A 20,747-nucleotide genomic window follows, 5' to 3' on the forward strand; every position below is an offset into this window, starting at 1 on the left:
CAAGAATTTGATCTAAGAGAAGATGCTCTAAGCTCTTGGACTGAATCATCCCAAAAAGCTTGAATATGTCCAAATACAGCATCTTTAACTTCAACAAATCGGAAAACTCTCATTTGGGATTATTTTCCTCCATAGCATATACCTACAATTTCTCATAGAACGGACTAGTTAGAAGCTAGAAATGGTAGAATAGAGATCATTATTTTTAATGACAAATGATTGCGAAGGGTTACCATTTATGCAGTACAGAATCACCTTCACAGTAATATTACCAGGTCAAGAAGTCATCAAAAGTAATTTTTGTAATTTTAGTAATTTTCAAGGTAAGAAAAAAAAAAAAAAAAGAATCCGACTAATTAAAGTTAACTGGTTAGATCTAATTTCTAGTTTAACTAATTAATTTGTCTAGTTCAATTTTTTTTTTTTTTCGTTTTTGTTAAGCTTCGATTGAGATTCAAACTCAACCAGTTCCTTTTATTCATTTGACTTAGCCGGGATTTAAACTCAAAATCTCATAATTCTCAGAAATAACTTTATTACACCAGAAAAATGGGATTGACCCATAAAATGTAGCATACTAACTTTTAATTAATTAGTCAATTTAATGGAAAGGAAAATTTCATGGTGTGCACTTCTTTCCATGAAACCAAAGGATGTACTTGATCCACTTTCTTGTCCAAGATATCATTACAGGTCTGTTAACCGTGAAATTTGATTCAAAAGCAGAGGCTTTAGCTTTGCCTCGATTCTTTTTTTGACCTATTATTGCTAAAACGTGAGCTCATTGAAAGTGAGTCCTAACCATAAGACTCCTTAGAGGAGAGAGAGTCCAGAACTGAATGTAAATAAAAATAGTTTTGCTTAATTTTATTAATTCAAGTGACCACTTTTATAAAAAAAGATTTAACACAAAATTTATTGGAATCTTACTAATAATAAAAATCCCAAATCAGCATAAGTTATACTAGAAAGGAAATATTAATTAACACATAACTAAGGAAGGAAAAATAATAATTAAAATATATTTATTGAGGTCTACTTCCTAATTCCTTATTTATTTGTCTCCTTTAGTTCTCTAAGTATTCAGACATTAAGAAAGCCTTTCTCCTTCAAGCTTTCAATGGTGTCTACAACCCTCACATCCAAAGGAATGAAGTCAATACCCAAAGCTTTTGCTTTCTCCTTTGATACCTCATATTTTGGTACAAAAGGCTTGTCATCTTGACATCTGCAAAAAAGGAAGAGTAACCCACAAATGTTTCTCAGAATTCTTGAGATCAATCAGATAAACTGCAATTACAGAACAACAAAACTTGGAAACAATGCTAAACACTTCATCGTTTTTTAGAGAAACAACATTAACTTACTTTTCAGGAATGTGCAGAGTTGGGTAATGTTTGTGAATAATCTTCAAAAACTCAGAGTAGTGTACAACTATTCCAACTAAACAGAGTCTGCCACTAGCTGAAGCCAATTCAAAAGCTCCAATATTTGCATTGGCAACATCTCTAGCATCAACAAATTTGCAATTATCATTTGGAAATATTTGAGCTCCTGCACATTGAAATTCCCAGCTACCCAATCAGAAGAAATCATATGCAGAACCTAGTTATAAGGCTAGAAAACAAACATTGTATGCTTGAATTTTACAGGGAATAATAAATACCATTGATGTAGTGTGCAAACACCTCCACACTAGGAGAAAGAGTGGGCTGCAAGAGAGGACCAATCACAAACCCTGGATGTATGGTAACCAAGTCAATCCCATTCTTCTTTGCAAATCTCCAACCAGCCTCCTCAGCAAAGATTTTTGAAATAACATACCAAAGCTGCAAAGAACCAATACAAAAATAGATTAACCAGTAAATAAAAATTGCAACAGAAATGTGAAGTACCATATATTCATACCTTCTTTGACTCACAGAATGCAAGATCCGAAAACCAAGTCTCATCAACAAGTTGTCGATTCCACCAGAAATTAAATTAACTGAAATTACTAATTATAAAATATTTTCTGCAGTAAGTGGTAAATCCAGGTCGAACCCTAGAGACTGAATTACTAAAATTTCGTGCACTTGTGTAATGGAAAAAGAAACAAAGGTTCGGGGGTAATTCGCAATTCAAAGAAGAAATCAAAAATCAAAAATTAAGATCTAAAACTAAATAAGAAAGTCTCAAATTAAATAAACTTCAGTCCAAGATAATTCGCATTCCAATGCATTGATTCGATGATAGACAAAAAAAATATAATCATCTCTTATTGAATACTTAACGTAGATTTACCAAACAGCGAGGTAAACCCTTAACTTCCCTATACTCATCAATTCGAGCACAGCACTCTTATTGACTCTAATTATTAACTGAATTGGTATTAAGCAATCCTCATTAAATTAATAACTGCTTTAAGAATAGGAAGTAGTTAAGCTGAACAACAATTTATAAAGTATAAATCATTTAATTCACTCTATTGTTTCTTTAGGTTATTATCGAAAACTGGAATCATAATCAATAAAACTTAATTGCTACTCATGTTCAATCTTACACAATAATTACGAATTATGAAGATGAACTAACAATTAATCGAATTAAACAAATAACTAATAGGCTTTTTTAGCAAATCATTCAATAGATCAAAAACAATTAAATCAGAAAAGAATAGATATTCAAAAAGATATAAATTAAATTAAGAACCTGGTCTTACAAATCACATAAGAACTTGAATCCCTTGAACTGAATTAAAAACTTAGCCACTCATGTAACTTGAATCCCTTGAACTGAATTAAAAACTTAGCCACTCATGTTCATGGCTTACAGAAAATTGAAGAAAAATAAAGAAGAAATCTAAAAAGAGAATGGAGAACGAAGGTCTTCTATAGAGAACGAAGGTCTAAATTGGATGTGTTTTAGCTACTGCCCAAAGACATATTTATAATTAAAAACCTAATCCCAAAGACATATTTATAATTAAAAATTTCTCTATTTAACACAATTATTTTAATAACTATCTAAAAATATGTCAAAATGATAAATATATTTTAATCAATTGAATTATACATAAAAATACACTAAAAATATTAAATATAATAATAATAAAATTAATAAATTATGCACTTATCAACCAGAGTAAACGCTTCTTCAATTTTTTTTTAAACAATGTTGCAGCTATTGTCATTGCTTACGTCCACCAGAAAAGATTTGGACTTCTGGAACGACCACAGGGGCGGACTTCTGTCATTGTCTTTTTTTTTTTGTCGTTTTTTTCTTTTTTCTTTTTTTAATATTAGATATAAAATTTTAGTAATTTTTATACATATTTAATTATTAAAAATTTTAATTTTAATGAATAATTTTACTAATTTATCTCTAAAAATTTTCTTTCAAATTTAAAAATAATAACTTATCAAATTTAATACTTACAATTATATAAAAATAAATTAAATTTATAAGTAAAAAAAAAATCTTATTTTTATAGCAAAAAAATTTATCTCTATTTATTTTATCTTTATAGAATCAAAATCTTTATTACTTATTATTTATTATAATAATTATAAAATATTATTTTAAACATTAATTAGTTTAAAAATATTTCCACATATAAGCTCCCAATATTCAATTTAATTTTTATGAATACTTTAATTTTTCAAATTTTCACTCCAAACTCTAAATATAAGCCTTTAAAAAATTAATATACTAATTAATGGGTAAAAAATTTATTACAATAAATGTTGACATGATTTATAAATTTTTTTAATTAAATTTTTCTTAATTATTTAAATTTAATAAAATATATAATTTATAAAAAATAATAAAGATTGATTATTAATTGATGAAAATGTAATTTACAAATTTTTATTAATTATAATAATTAAATAACTATTTATATTTTAGGCCCTCCAATATTTAATTCTTCATGGGCCCTGAACGACCATACCCAATCCAAGAGGAGTTCTGTTAAAGGTGACCTCTTAAGTTTCAATTCAATCTGCTACAGATAGTGATGATTTTGTTTGTCATGTCTGCCTTGACATACCTTCGCATCAAAGGCAGCAGTGGGTGTACAAGTGCAGGTGCATGGCCACCCATCTTCGAAAAATTATGTTTGTTATAGAAAGTTCTCAACTGCGTAGACAGCAATATATCCTTGATTTATTTACTAAATCAATTAAAAAATTAGTGAAGCATCTTGATTTTAGATAGGATTTATTATAATTTTAATTAATATGTTATTTATACAAGTAATAACTCTTTAATTTCTTAGTGTTTTATGGATTTTTTTTGAAAAATATTTTTCATATTTTTGAGCATTTGAAATATTTATAAAAAAAGATTACCAAAAAAATTTTTTCAATTAAAAGAAAAATTAAATTATTTTTAAGCAAAATGATTTCTTTTTTCAAAAAAAAAAATCATTTTCTATTCCTTAAATTTTAATATTTTAGTAAGATGTGGAAACACTTATAAATAAATGATACAAACACATATTATTAATTTAATATTACAAATAAATAATAAAAAATATTTTTATAGAAAATAATTTTTAAAAAAAACTATTTTTTATATACAAATTATTTTCTGTGAAACAAACAGAGTATATAAAAATTAGTTAACGAAAAATACTTTTTAATCAAAGAGAAAATTAAATTATTTCTAAGAAAAATAACTTTCTTTTTAAAAAAAGGAAAATCATTTTTCATTCTTTAAATCTTGATAATCTTATTAAAATGTAAAAATATTTATACATATATGACATAAATACACATCATTAGTTTTATATTATAAACAAATAATAAAAAATACTTTCATAAAAAATATTTTTTTTAAAAAATATTTTTTATATACAAATTATTTTCAAATGGTACAAAACATTTATTTTGAATCAAATAAGCCATCTAATCAAATATAAAACTACATGATTTATTAATAGATATTACTTATGCTAATAGAAATGTTACATCAAATTATTCTTAAATTAGATTTTTAATGGGAAAAATTAGAATATTTATTCATATATGATATATAAATTGTAGATTCTAATACAAAATATACTTTATATATTTATGTCTAAATATATATCCAAATAATAAAATAAATATAATATTCATGGGATAGGGAAGAGATAAATTCATCTTAACCAAAAAAAAAATGAAAAAATGGAAAAAAAAAAAAATCTTAAGCAAATAGATAAATATGTTTTTACTATAAAATAAAATCCTCGAAGTACAAAAGAATAATGGAATTTTCATAACTGCAAGAGCATTTATGACCAAAAAGAACATCCCATAGCCAAAACAGAACAAGCTAACTAAACCTAATAGAATTGCTTTCACCGTATGAGCTTCTCATCATATGATAATTCACCCTAAAATTAATTTTAGCGATAAATTAATCTATAAATTTTATTTTTGAGAGCAATTAAATCTTGATTGTGATTGAATTGAGTGCGCTTATTTAAGTTTTTATTCGAATTTAGCTTTGTAAGTAAGTAATATGTCTTCAACCGCTGCCTTTAAAAATTAATTGCTCTAAAAATTAATTTTGAAGTGATTTGCCATTTGATGACAATTTCAAAGGGAAATTTCTACTTTATCCATTTATCATCTTTCATTTGTCCAGTTAATTTCTATCTTTGAAAAAAATTTTGCTAAGTTAAATAAAGCACATTATTCAAAAGTTAATAAAGCTTCTCTCCTTCAAGCTTTTGATGGTGTCCTTCAAGTAGACTCTGAAGGAGTGAAGTCCATGCCCAAAGCTTTAGCTGTCTGGCACAAGAGGGTTGCCATCTTCACACACACTATGGAAGTAATAACACAAGGAAACCTTGTCAAAATTCTGCAATCTAATCAGAAAAATTGCAATCAACATTATCATCATCTGCAACAACTTACCTTTCGAAAGGGGCAATGTATAGTATTTCTATACATTGCTATCCAAATGACCTTAAAAATCATGCACCTGGGTAACTAATTTCACTTTCTTATTTGAATTAGGATTATTGCTCTAATCATATTTTTAGATAGAAAAAGCTTAGCTGGTTAATACTGCTTTCAGGAAAATTATTTAATACAACAGTTGTACATACAACGATATTCTTATTATTGATTATAATGAATTCCACCGTGATTAATAGTGTTAGTGTATTCGTTTTTCATACATTGGTTTGTATTGACATGCATTCTGAACAAGCTCGCTAAAACAAATGAAATAAAATAGAACACGGTAGTTTGAATTTATTACTCAGCTTAGCCAGTGATAAGCACGTTATAAGACTTGTCTTTTTGTAGAAAATAAAGACAAAATGAATCCAAGATACAGAAAACTATGCAAGAGTACAACTTGTTTACTCTTTGACAATCACAACTCATCTAAACCTCAAAAGAAGCACCATTTAAGAGGAACAAGCAACTAAATTTACTGGCTGCATCCCACATACATCTCCAAGAAGTATAAGCTTAACATGTATAACCGAGGGATTTGGGAAGCTCACATCATTCAGATACTAAGATCACCTCTCTCTTCAAGCTTTCAATGGTGTCCTTAGCAGTAACCGCCAATGGAGTGAAGTTAAGACCCAAAGCTTTTGCTTTCTCATTGGATACTTCATATTTTGGCACAAAAGGCTTGTCATCTGCACATCTGGTTATGAAAGGAAATGTACAGAGTTTTTGTCAAATTTGAGTGATTTCATAAGAGATCTTGCTTGTCATTGTATAGCTTGTATTCATACGTGAATTTATTGGCCTAAATTATGATAATTTTTTTTTAGCACTATTTTAGTTAAGCAATCTTATATTATGACTAAAAGATTCAGATCAATTCAACTGTAATCTGCATAAGCTTGAAATCGAATAACTTACTTTTGAGGAAGCTGTAATGTAGGACATTGTTCGTGCAAAATCTTCAAGAACTCGGAGATGTGTGCAACTCGTCCAACTACACAGTATCTGCCACTTTGAAGTTCTTTCAAAAGCTAGAATATGTGCATATGCTACTTCTCTAACATCAACATATCTATAATTTTCATTTGGAAACGTTTGACTTGCGTGCAAAAAGACTCTAATCTTTCCATTACATGAATTCACATAGGATTGCAGTGTTTAGAAGGGAAACAGGTTTCAGTTTCAGCCAGCCAATAAAGCTATAATCTACTGTTTAGCCCACAACCATATATAGTTGAATATGAGTACCTTTGACATGGTTCCAAAAAACCTCCAGAGTGAGATTAAGAGTTGGCTGTAAAGGAGGACCAATCACAAACCCTAGATTTATCGTAACCAAATCGACTCCATTTTCATTTGCAAATTTCCAAGCAACATCCTCAGCTAAGGTTTTTGAAACCATATACCACAACTGGAAAATAGTGAAAGAATGTTAGCATTTAGTTTCAACATGAGCAACTAATTACATATAGCTTGAAGTCAATAAGTACTAAAAAGGAATGACAAGCCTCATAGTAGAATCTATTATAACAGGCACATAAATTTAAGACTCACACAATTACAATATAGGGAAAGAAGCGAAACAAGATTTATGTAATTTGACTATAAAGTTCACCTCCACATTATAACATAACCATTGCCATGCATGAAATTTCCAGATTTTCTGCAGTTGAGAATTTCTTGTGATGAGGGAAGAAAACATAGAAGTTGTAAACTAGGCATAATGTACCTTATTTTCCTCACAAAAAGCTAGATTAGAAAACCAAGTCTCATCAGCTACTACATCAGGGGTCAGAGGCTTCCCGTTGAATATTGCTGTAGCCATAGAAGATGTTGCTACCACTCTCTTGATAGAAGAGACTTTGGCACATGACTTAAGAACATTTACTGTTCCCTTTACTGCAGGTTCAATCAATGCATTCTGCAATGCAGATAACATAAAAACATGGAGCTATAAAATAAATTTATGAATTTTGCCATCAAAATCCAAAGTAAACTTAATGTTGCAATGCAGAGACTGGTTTAAGATAAATAATTACAGTTGCAATTCACAAAAGTTTGGTTTACAGTTTACCTGTGGATCATCTGTTGACATAATTACAGGTGAAGCTGGATGAAATACACGTTCACATCCATCAACTACTGGATCAAAAGCTCCTTCTTCTACTAAATTTGCTTTGAATAAGTGAAGTCTTTCTTTTGCTCCATTGAGTGTACGCAGGTGTTCTGTTTTCTTAGGATCATCTATGACATGAATGAACAAAATTAGTAAATGTGAGTTCCATAATATATGTTGATATATGTTATATCTTAAATTCATAATGTACCAAGTCTAGGCAACTAGATTTTTTATAAACTATGAAGACAGATCCAGCCAGTTCAGGCTTGAATCAGGATAGTTCGAGCTTAGAACTAGATCATTCTAACTCGGATTTGAAATCAGAATAGAGATTCATGGGCTCAAATCAGACTAAAACCATTTCCCTCTGCTCTTGAATCACACTGGGCGATTTCAATTCGGTCCATTTTGAACTAGCATTTTTTCTCCTTAAAAAAAAGATTTTAAAAAAAATTTTCAAAATTAAATTGAATTGAAACTAATAATAATAATAATAATAATAATAATAATAATAATAATAATAATAATAATTTTTCCAACATTGATTGTTTAAATTACATAAAATTATTTTCTATAAAGTTAGCCCAAAATATAGATGGGTATTTCTTGTTAAACTATATAGATAATCTAACTTAAACTTTTAAAAAATATTTTATAGATTTTATATCATAAAACATTGCAAAGACAGCGTTTACCATTTTTAATTAAATGATTTACTTATAGCATATAATATTATTAATTATGAATTTTTTTTTTATCTAAACTCGATCTATCATACATCAAAGTCAAATAATGGATCCAACTTCTTGTTTAAAGTCGGTTTGTAAACCAAGACGCAAGATATATGATGAGACTCTCCTGAACCCGGTTTAAATAGATATTACTTTAAAAACCCACACTTCACCTTAACGGACAAAAACTTAATTCTCAGGCCAAAACAAAAAAACCTAAATAATAATTCAGATTTGGATTATATTGGGATGAAAAATCAGAATCAGACCAGAATATTAAAAGCTCAAAATTAAGCCACAATAACTTATTGTTACACACGTCACTTTTCCTTCTCCACTACTCATGATCTTGCTCTCCCTCTCTCTCTCTCTCTCTCTCTCTCTGTGTGAGAACTCGGAAGATATATTCTCTCTCAGGAACTCAGAAGATATACACATAAATAGGCATGGAAAATTATTACCAGCAGGATGGGTGGGGGGTTGAACGCTTGGAGTTTTACGTAAGCAATGATCTAAAAGCAGATAAAATTTAACAAATTACCTTTTGCTCCTCGTACTTTAGATTAAACAACATTTTAGTTGATTACTTTTATTTATTGTTTTTTGACAATTAATTGGAATTTAAACTCTCAAAATTTCACAATTTCAAAAAGATAATTCTAATACCACTAAACTAAAACTCATTAATTCATCAATTTTAAAAGTTAATTAACTTTGAAATTCAAGTGTTTGCCATGTAATATGTAAAATTAAAATTTTAATATATTTTTTTTCAAATTTTCTTTTGTATTAAAAGGGGATGAGATTATTTAAAACAAAATCTCAAAACTAAAGTATATGATATTTTAGCAGAAATCGTAATAAATAAAAAATCTTTTGACTCTCTTTTAAAAAGGCAAGGATGTAATTGTAAAAGAAAAAGGAAATGATATAATTATTAAGTGTATATTTTGCCAAATCTCAACATGTTTTTTAAGTATACAATTTTTCATGTTTGGGTCAGAAGTAGTATTCAAGTAAAATCCTTTCAACAACCACGACTCTAAAATTTAAACCTCTAACTTTCAGGTAAAATTTATCGAATAAATATCATGCCACTGATTCAACTACTCAATGAGTTTATTTTTTTTATGTATGATTATAATGCTAAAAAAAGGAAATTAATTTTTAGCGTTTGGGGTATGGTAGAAAAATACTAATTTTCTTTTAGTTTATAATATTTATTGTTTTATTAATATGAGAAAAAAATATAAAAATGATAAAATTTGACAGCGATTACAGATTGTCTTTAATATTTAATCTGTAGAAAATGGCATATATCAAAGAAAAAAAATCAACATATTAATATTGACTTATGGGAATTAACAAGCATTACATAGAGACTTAGTATTCATGTCAAACAAGTATTGCAACAAAATCAAAAGTGTGGAAAGCAATGCACCTCTATTTGTTAGCAAAAATCAAACCTTGATACATTATCTCAGGCCCATTCTAGCTTGATTTGTTGTAATTGTTTATAAAAAAAGCAAGCAACTGTAGCCATCACAAAGATCATGATAGTTGAAAGTGAAATGAATTAGCAATAGCTTGGAGAGAAATCTTGAATTCAAAGCTGTGTATCCACAGTTGCTGATTCTCGAACTGATAGGGAGGACCTTTTAGAATCCAAATGAATGAGCAAATCCTCTATAGCTTCATTTCTTGAACTTGAGGTAATAGTAGTAGGATTAGTATTGTGGTGAAAGTGGAAGTGAAAAGAGGTAGAGAAATGAGATTAGACATAGTGGCTCTTTGCAGAGAAAAGTAAATGATAGAGTGATCAAAGGCTCAGTTTTGAAGTGACTTCAATTTCAAGAAATGATTTTTCTTGCCTGGATTTTGTCTATTATGGATTAAGATATATATATATATATATATATATATGAGACTTATTTATTAAATATATAGTCTTACATATTTATATTTTGAATTTATGAACGAGTCTATATAGGGATTTCCTTTTAAGAAAAACATTGAAAATTGTTGGACTTAGGTGTCTTAACCCATGTTTTAATGATAATAAACAACTAGTGTGCTACCAATATACTTTGAAAGTGTTTGTGTTGAAAAGTTATTTTGTCCAAAGAGCACTCCGGCAGCCGAAAATAGGAATTTTGGCAGCCGAAAATGACTTTTCAAGAGCTATTTTTTGGCATTCCAACTTTCGGAAGCTGAAGTAAATAACTTCGGCAGCTGAACCTAGGTTTTTGTAACTCGATAAAACAGAGTTTTAGGTGGTTGAATGGCTAGTTTTGCATTTAATACAACCCCAACGACTATTTTCTTACAAAAACTATAAATATGCACTATTTATGACTAGAAATAAGTTTTTTAACAACAACAATCTTTTTGAAAATTTATTGTGTTCTAAAGATTTTCTTCATTCTCTCTCTAGAACTTGAGCTACCATAATTAATGTTGAAAACTTGATATTTGAGTTGTAAATTCTTTGTTCTGAGAGTTCATTCAAGGTTGTTGTAAGTACTTATTATAATTTTGAGTGTGATAGAGCTTTAAATAGCTCTTGAGTGTAAAGGGATTTGTAAAAGAGTAAGGGTTTACTCTTGTGGTGATTGTAAGGGGTTTATTTTTCACCCAAAGAAGAATTTTAGTGAAGTTAACTCTCAAGGAAGGTATTGAGGAGAGGACGTAGGCTTGAGATAACTAAATCTCTATAAATCTCTTGTGTCATCATTCTTCCTTTACTTTTTTTTGTGTTTAAATTTCTTTTAATATTTAATTTTGCAATTAGAACCCAATTCACCCCCCCCTCTTGGGTTGTATAAGGGGCAACAAAAATGATAAAATGTTTCCGACAAACTTAAAATTATGCTTGGATTCTGAGTTATTATTGATTTATTGAAGTTCTAGAGAGGGAGTAAACCGGAATCAGACTAGGTAATTTTAGTTCTAGCTTGTTCTAGTTCCTAGTAGAGTGTGGTGTAGTTTAAGTTTGATTTAAAAGTAGTTTAGATCCTATTTTTGACAGTTTCAGTTCAAATAAAAAATGATTTAGTCCATGATCAGCCTTCAAAAGCTATAATTTTTTTTTTTAAAAAAAATTTGGTTTGAATAAAATCAAACTAGCCATTCGAATTGTCAATTTCGGTTTGATTCTCAATCAAAGCCTCAAGAGAGATAATCCGGTATAAGGCTGGTCCAGTTCATTGAACTGTTGACCTGGGCCAAGAAGACATGAAGTCAAACTTTCAAAGGCAGGACATTGTAGTACGGACATGGGATTTGTACATATGAACGAGGTCGTTTAGCATCACAGTTGGGAAAGACAAGTGAAAAACAATGGAATCTTTAAGCCACGATTCGTAGCAATCCAATGGCACAAAGAACACCATGGAAGAACTAAGCACAGTTAGGGATGACAACGGGTTAGGTATCCACGAAAATCACCATATCCAAACCTGAATCCGATTAATATTCTCAAAACTCGAATCAATTCCAAACTCGATTAAAATTTATTGTCAACAACCCGAACTCATCTTAAACCCAATTGTTATTACCAGAAAAATGTCCCAAACCCATTTAATTTTATATATTTAATTAATAATTCATATAAAAAATTATTTTTATTAATAATTTATATTTTAAAATTTTAATAATTTCATAAAATATTTTAATTTTATTTTATATAAAATAAAATATATAATAATTTTATAATATTATTATAAAAAATATATATTTTATATTTAATTAAAAATTTATATAAACAAATTCGAATAATAAATTTCCAACCTATAAAATTTAAATTCGATCCAAACTCGTCATAAGTATTAAATATTAAATTCAAATCTATCTTAAATCCTATCATATATTAGCCAAATCTAAATCTACGGATACGATCCGAATCCCCCTAGAAACTCGACCCTACCCGTTGTTGTCCCTAATCACAGTCCCTCGCAAACACAAACTTTTTAAACCCTCGAAAAATCCCAAGTCCTTATTCAATCATCTGCAAATATCACAGAGCCAAAAACCCAAAACATCCCCCAATTCCATTATTGAAACTTTCCGTACAATACATATAAATATACACTTATAGGTCCTCAATTTCAGAGCAATTAAAAAAATGCATATGGAAACAATGAATATCGTGATGTGCGAATTCACCGACCGGGAAGGGACGGCATTGGAAGCTCCCTTGTATCTTCCACAGGATGCCGGTCCTCAACAGCTTCAACAAATCGTCAATGAGCTTCTCCACAATGTAAGTTTCTGAATTCCTGTTGTTTTATGTATCAGTGTGATACTGGGTCCTTTTGGTTGCTTAGAAATTGATGGGAAAAGGATTATAATAATTGTTTGTTGAACATCTGTAATTATGGAATGAATAATTAATAGGGTTTGTTATTGGAAAAGTAAAGTTAAATTCTTGATGGGTGTTTTAAATACTTAAAAGAGAGTTTTTTAGGCTAACATAAATAACAATGCATTGCTGCTAAGAAGGAAGAGAATAAGAAAACTCGAGACACTGCTGCTGAATTCTGCATTTTTGTTGGTTTAGAAGGAGAAGTTGCCATATTCTTTCTACATATCAGACCAGGAGCTTCTTGTTCCACTTGAAAATTACTTACAGAAAAATAAAGGTCAGTTGGCTACAAAGAAGGGAAAAGAGTAACATTTCAATATGCAAAATATATATATATTTTTTTGTTGATCTATGAGCTCAAAAATTTTTTTCAGTTTCCGTGGAGAAGGTACTTTCCATTGTTTGTCAACCACAAGCTGTTTTCCGAATCCGTCCAGTTAATCGTTGTTCAGCAACTATTGCTGGTATGACATTGTTTTTCTTCTTGGATTGACATTGAACTTGCATTTACGTTAGAACAGTTGAACAACAGCCTCTGCATTAATGACATCATAACTGTTTGCGGTATATACAAGTTTGATGATAGTTCAGTACTTAAAATTAACCGATGATACCTTGTCAGCCAGGCTTACTGAACTGTTCATTGCCTTTTGGTATTTGAACATGCTGTAATTGCGCGGTTGAATAAAATGTTAGAAAGTTGGCTTTATTTTTGTTATTATTTTTTTTGGCATTAAGGGTTCGTGATTAGGGTTTAAGGATGCTAGTGCTGGCTGTTCGCTATAAGGGATGGTCCATAATTTATAAACTAGTAAAATTAAAGCTAAGAAGTCATTAGAATAAGGATTTCTTTTAATTTATTTTTGAATTCTGAAGTTTTTCAATCATATACATGTTAATATGAGACCTTCAGTTTGCCTTTCATTTCCTGTCTATAGAAAAGTAAGTATCCTTATGACGTAAAAAATATATGCTGGGGGAAATATTTGACAAGTTTGATCAGAACTTTTCTTGATTGATGTTAAGCTCCTAATATGTCAATTTCATTCAAAGTTGGAAGATGAAAAAGATACTTTCTAAGCAAATGGATTAGTTGTGCAGCAGATGATTCACTGTTCAATTCATGGTACCTTTCTGCACATGGTTGCTTGTGGCTTTGGTGTTAAAGGAATGCTTTTGTCCTATTTGTAAATGAGTAGCATGGGCCAAGTTTGTTAGTTTCTTTAGGTTGATTCAGCAGCATGTATTCTAATATTATTCACTTGTTTTGTAAGATGTCGTGTTGTTTTGTGGCTGTAGGTCACGCAGAACCTGTACTTTCGGTTGCTTTTAGTCCTGATGGGCGGCATTTGGCAAGTGGCTCTGGAGATACCTATGTTCGTCTGTGGGATCTTAATACCCAAACGCCAATGTTTAAATGTACAGGTAAGAATTATTGAATACCTTACTTTCCTTGCTTAGTTAAAGTTGCTGCCTGAAAACATCCACACACACACACAGAGAAAGACACAGTTAGAAAAAAGCATTTGGATATTTGAAACATGTTTTTTGAGCTGTTATAGCAGCCAGAGTAAGTTTTTCCAATTGTTACACTTGGATTTCTGATTGGTCATCTTAACAAATGAAGATGATCTCCTGCTCTTAATGTTTTGACTGGATATGTTTGCTGATTGTTGCGCTCTGCATCCTGGCAAAGCGAATCTGCTTTGATCTGTGCATGCGTGCACACGTAGTGATAATTGATGTGGCTTCTGTCAGGGTTGGCATCTAAACTGAGTTCCCTTTTCATTATTCATCATATTTTTTGTAGTAACCCTAGATTATTCCTCAATTCAGGACACAAGAATTGGGTTCTTTGTATTGCATGGTCACCAGATGGTAAACATCTTGTGAGTGGGAGCAAGGCTGGAGAGCTTCAATGTTGGGATCCTCAGACAGGAAAGCCATCAGGCAATCCACTTGTGGTAAAGTCTCTATGCTTAAATGACTGATCACTAATATCTAACTTTATAGTTAATTGCTGTTTTTCTTTCTGTTGATGTATTCATAAATTGAGTTATCCCACCTCGGGTTGCATATGCTCCATTGAATTGTTCCTTGTTCTCATGGGTTCTGCTGGGTCCTGACAAGGCCATGTTCCCTTATATATGAGCATATCTTATTATATTTATATGATAGTGAGGGGTGAAAGGGTGAGTCTTGGTGCAATTAAGGTTGCTCGCCTGTAACCTAGAGATCACTGGTTCATAATATAGAAGTAACCTCCTTTCAGTGCAAGAGGAAAGTTGCATATATCTGAGCCTCCTCAAAATCCATAGTGGGGGAAGTTGTCTGCGTTGAGACTCCATTTATTCTTCATTGTTGTACATTTTATTGTAATTATTCATGGCTGAACTGAAGTTTTGAAGGTTATTATTGTGGAGAATCTTTAATAGTTATCTTCTATTCTTGACTAATTACAATACAAGGGCATTCTGTTTTGGAAAAAAAAAAAAAAAATTCCCTATAGTCTTGTTGTTATTAGTTGTAAGTTTCCCTTTTAAAGTTGAAGATAAGTTCAGTGTATATGGCTCTCTTTATCTTGTGAAGGTCTGTCGTATTAGAATTTTGCTTCTTCCATAGTTTGTGAAATGTAATGATTAATTAAGTGCCAATTTTTTTTTTCTGGGCAACTATAAATAGTAATTCCTTTACTTTGACTAAATTTCTTAGCAAAAACTAATTCTGATTCTACAAAATTGCATCAATCTCTTGTTCCTCTCAAAGATTTTTGAAATTAACATTTTTTATTCGATCTTTTAATTGATGTGCTGCCTAAAATAAAATCTAGATACTAATAGTATTTGGATTTCCTTGTCTTAGGGCCACAAACAATGGATTACTGCTATCTCTTGGGAACCAGTCCACTTGAATGCCCCATGTCGTCGGTTTGTCAGTGCTAGCGGAGATCATGATGCACGCATATGGGATGTTTCATTAAGGAAATGTGTTATCTGTCTCACTGGTCATACAGATGTAATAACTTGTGTGAAATGGGGTGGAGATGGAGTAATTTATACTGGGTACACATTTTTCTTCATTCTCCGTAATATAATGAAATATAATAGATAACCACCATTACTTTTTTTTTTCCCCTTCTTTAAGTGAAGCATCATTTCTTATTCCTTCATAAGAAATTTAAAAATTGTGAACAAACTTTTTAGGCTAATCCTTGCCAAATAACTCCTGGTTTACTGTAACACATGATTATACTTAATTAGGAATTTTTAGTGTTGATTTCATGGTCTCTTGATGTTGCATTTGTTTTTCATTTGATCTTTTGAGCGAAATACTTTAAAACTTGGGCTGGACAAAGCTTCAACACCTACACATATTCATCTATGGGTTTAAATTCTTTTCGAACTTTAATTATCTCTCCTGGACATCTTAAATTTGTACTCATATGGTCAAGTATTACTATGGCTCAACCATACTTTAGCCATATTTGTTTCTCATATCCTTTTCTCTACTTTGGCAGCTCCAAAGATTGTACCATCAAAGTCTGGGAGACTTCACAGGGGAAGTTAATTCGGGAATTGAAGGTAATTGTAGATACCAACCAGTATCAGTCTTTCTCATGTTTGTTTCTCTCTTTACCTGACTGTACAAAATTGCTACTAAATATGTGTTGATATCATTGTCACATTACCTACATTTCACCTATGTCTAAGTGCTGGTCTTATAATTTAAGTTCATCAGAAAACATTCAAGGTTTAATCTTGTTATTTCTTGGTCTTCCCATCTTCCTGCTGTGGCTTCTTTAAGGTGTATATTTGGTTCTTCTACGCCTTCGTGATCGTCATCCATGTGTGAAGTTTGATTGTAATGATAGTATGATAGTGGGCATGTTTCTTTGAGCTGTTCTGCTGCCTTATCAATTTTTGTTTCTTTCTCGAAGAAACTTGTTTTGCTTTTCCGATAGTAATTATAATGACCTTTTTGCTTATCACTCCCTATGTAGTTGGTGTCTAGTGATGTTATAGTATTTTATGATACTTTCAGGTTACAAAGTTGTTGATTTGTATTGTGATATAGCTTTTCCCTCTAGTTTTGGCTTTCTTTATGACCTCCTTGTGTATTTCGTGCTTGTTCTAGGGTCATGGGAATAGGGTAAACTCCCTGGCTTTGAGCACTGAATATGTTCTTCGTACTGGAGCTTTTGACCATACTGGCAAAACATATTCTTCGCCAGATGAAGTGAAAAAGGTAGTTGATGTTATTTGCTTCATAGCATCATTATTAGTCCTTAAACTGTTCTTTTCTATTTTTTCTGCTTGGTAGTTGGCACCACATGAATTCATCAATTTTAAGACTGATAATGTGAAGCATAGAAGAAACTTTCTCCAAATTAATGTTGTTGATTTGTCCAAGCAATTGAAGCAAATTGTAAATCTATCTAGTTATGAGTATTTTCATTAGACTTCTTGTTCTTCTTGGTTAATTTATCTGCCATTAGTCTTCTAGCTTAATTATCTTTCTATATCTGTGATATGAGGTTTTATTTTGGTTTCAGCAGAGTGGCTAAGATTTATAGTGGGATTTTAGCATTTAAGAAACACTTTATTGCAGTGTACTTCCTACCGGACTAAACTAATTTTCTTTGTTTCCATTCCATCTATATGGAATTAATTATATTCCATTGTACAACGAAATATAAAATATTTGCAGGTTGCTCTGGAAAGATACAACAAAATGAAAGGCAATGGCCCTGAGAGATTAGTTTCAGGTTCTGATGAATTTACTATGTTTCTCTGGGAACCTGCTGTTAGCGAAGAGTACAGAACTCGCATGACAGGTCATCAACAGGTATATGAAGCATATGATTGCATTCTATTCTGGTTGCAATTGTAGTTTGTTGATGGTGCTTTATTGGGAGTGCAATGTAAAGAATCTGAAACTTTATCCAGTCATGCAGAGATCCCATTCCATTACTTGTACCTTGGTCCTCTTTTTAGCATTTTAACCCATTATATGCTGCCATCTCTCTTCCACCCCCAGTCTTTTATATGCTGCCATCTCTCTTCCACCCCCAGTCTTTCTTCTCTCTCTCTCTCTCTCTCTCTCTCTCTCTCTGCATGTGTGCGCGGTGTATCTTGTGTGTCTGTTTCTCTCTCTCTCTCTCTCTGGGAGGCCTACATTATTATCGAACATTTCCCATGTGTTTTTTGGTTCACACCTGCTCCCACTACACTGAACGATTGTGTGAAGGGCTTGAAGGTGCTGATCTCCTATTCCAATTCTGCAGATTTTAATTTATTGTTTCAACTCTCAGCTTTTCTGTCCACATGACCTTGATATTTCTTCATGTTGGAGAAGCATGTTGTCTCTCTCTGTTGCCACTGTGTTACGACTTGCTTGCTTATTGAATATCGGTGAAAATGCAGATCATAACATAGTTGCATACCATAATTGACAAGGGCCTTAACATAGATACTCTTTAGAATTTATTATCTTTATATATGATAAGTAAAACTTTCGTAGTTAACACATATCATCGTTTTAATACCTTGAGTTAAAAGTGTTGAACGGCTTCTTCTTGGTTGCTACAGCCTGTAAATCATGTTCACTTCTCACCTGATGGGCAATGGGTGGCTAGTGCCTCATTTGATAGGTCAGTCAGGTTATGGAATGGTGTTACTGGAAAATTCATTGCTGCTTTTCGAGGACATATTGGGCGTGTTTATCAAATCAGGTTTGAGTTGTTCTGATGGTTTTTGTTTTTCTGTACCTATACTTTATAGAGTAAATCTTTAATGTTGCTTGATGTTCCACAGCTGGTCAGCTGACAGTAGGCTTCTTTTAAGTGGAAGCGAAGACTCCATGCTGAAGGTATACTGTAATTACCGTTAGCCCTTTATTGAGTTGTTCAGTGATCTGACACGATCATTGGGTAATAAATGGCATTCTCTTTCAAAGTTGTCTCTCTTCAGTTTCCTTTTTTTTTTTTTTCCTCCAAGCTTCGGTTTTCTATTTAATTTTAGTGAATTACGTGATCATGTTTTTCTAAAGTTGTAAGAATGTCATTGGATGTAGTTGAAAATCCTTCTCACTAGGATATCATGTATGCACCTTTAGTTCCAAGTGATATGATCTCTCTTTTTCTAATGTTAAAATTTCTTTAATTTTCCAGGTCTGGGATATAAGGACACAGAAGTTAAAACAAGACCTTCCAGGCCATGAGGATGAGGTGCGCTTCCTGCTAACTCCTGTGTGCTGTTAGACTTGATTGTAACTGATCTTTGAATTCTGACTTTATTGTGGAAAGGTATATGCTGTTGATTGGAGTCCGGATGGCGAGAAGGTAGCTTCTGGAGGTAAGGATAGGGTATTGAAGTTATGGATGGGCTAGACCTAGCAGAGGAGCATATGGTAGAAATGTCAAACCACATAGTAGTTGGCAGCTTCCACGGACAGCTAATGATGTGGTGATATCTTGACACTAAGCAGTGGGCAGAACAGCATGATAAAAGAAAACTGAAAGAAATGTCTATAAAATGGTCAGTGGAAGAAGCAAGCCTATTTTTTCTGTAATTTTGCGATCCTTGTTTGCGGTGTTTGCAGATTGCAAATTAGGAATCTAGGGCCATAAGCCATGTCAGTGATTTAACAAATAACAAACGGAAGTTAAAACAGGCTTCTTTTATTTCTAGCAAATATTGGAAAATCAGTCTTTCTGCTGTCATAAATGGAAAAGTGCATTATTTATTTTTCAATTTCCCCACTTGTTTTTGCATTACCCAGTGGTAGATACAATCTAAATCAGATGCTGATGAAGCCATTCTATTTCAAGCTTTCAAAAGTCTCTTAGAGTCGCTTCCAGAGGAATGAAGCTGGTACCCAGAGTTTTGCCTTATCTTGTGATATATGTACTTTGGCAAGGCCATGTCGTTATTGTAGTCACATCTGCAACAACTGAACAACACATGCACTCTTAGTTATCTGATCCTCAGAGAAGTTACCACTTGGAAAAAGCCATCTGAAAGGAATAATCCAATGATTATTATAGCTGCAAATATTATTGCTGTTAGTCTTTTACTAATCCATTCAAAGGCGGATTATCCTCAGGACTAGACCTGGCCTAGGGCTGGTTAGGCCCGTGAACTGGGCTGGACTAGTTCAGGTCAATGGCTTTAGGCCTTGAGCTGGTTCTGAATAGGGGTTATGGGCCATTACGGGCCTTTCCCCTTGAATTGGAACCGGTCTGATTTAAAAGCATATTTTCTTATTTTTTTTCTCTAAAAATTACATAGAGTTTATATTTATTTTAATTTTTTTTACATTAGCAATTAAATAAATTATATTAAAAAATTTATTAGGTTTGATAATACCTAGGGCTGAATCGAAATTGTCTTGAAACTATTTCGAACTGAAATTGGGCCTAACTGTGAGATTGGCAGATAAAATGGTTCCAGCCCGAAATCAGACTAGAACCAGTCTCTGGCCGGGTCTATTTGGGACTATGATTTTGTAGGAGCTTTTCTTTGATATTTGATTGTTTGCTCGGTACGGTTCTTAAGAAAAATATCACAATTGACATAAGCTGGCATCAGGAAAGATCA

General features: G+C 31.5%; 2 protein-coding genes across 2 annotated transcripts; one reads left to right on the forward strand and one right to left on the reverse strand.

Annotated features, from left to right (window-relative positions):
* Positions 1 to 780: 780 nt before the first annotated feature.
* LOC110668855 (phenylacetaldehyde reductase-like) lies at positions 781 to 8,462 on the reverse strand. The gene is made up of 6 exons (XM_058151977.1): positions 8,414 to 8,462; positions 8,011 to 8,180; positions 7,666 to 7,857; positions 1,667 to 1,829; positions 1,368 to 1,554; positions 781 to 1,228 (listed from the first exon to the last, which is right to left on the reverse strand). The coding sequence occupies exons 1-6, from the start codon at positions 8,460 to 8,462 to the stop codon at positions 1,084 to 1,086; spliced, it is 906 nt and encodes a 301-aa protein (XP_058007960.1). The 3' UTR covers positions 781 to 1,083.
* Positions 8,463 to 12,668: 4,206 nt separating this feature from the next.
* LOC110668613 (notchless protein homolog) lies at positions 12,669 to 19,901 on the forward strand. Its single transcript, XM_021829942.2, has 13 exons — positions 12,669 to 13,047; positions 13,345 to 13,426; positions 13,524 to 13,613; positions 14,449 to 14,574; positions 14,986 to 15,113; positions 16,012 to 16,211; positions 16,667 to 16,730; positions 17,284 to 17,394; positions 17,857 to 17,994; positions 18,738 to 18,880; positions 18,963 to 19,017; positions 19,319 to 19,375; positions 19,454 to 19,901. The coding sequence occupies exons 1-13, from the start codon at positions 12,910 to 12,912 to the stop codon at positions 19,535 to 19,537; spliced, it is 1,416 nt and encodes a 471-aa protein (XP_021685634.2). The 5' UTR covers positions 12,669 to 12,909; the 3' UTR covers positions 19,538 to 19,901.
* Positions 19,902 to 20,747: the final 846 nt, after the last annotated feature.

Source organism: Hevea brasiliensis, chromosome 8, assembly GCF_030052815.1.
Source record: "Hevea brasiliensis isolate MT/VB/25A 57/8 chromosome 8, ASM3005281v1, whole genome shotgun sequence".
In the NCBI taxonomy this organism is placed as follows: Eukaryota; Viridiplantae; Streptophyta; class Magnoliopsida; order Malpighiales; family Euphorbiaceae; genus Hevea; species Hevea brasiliensis.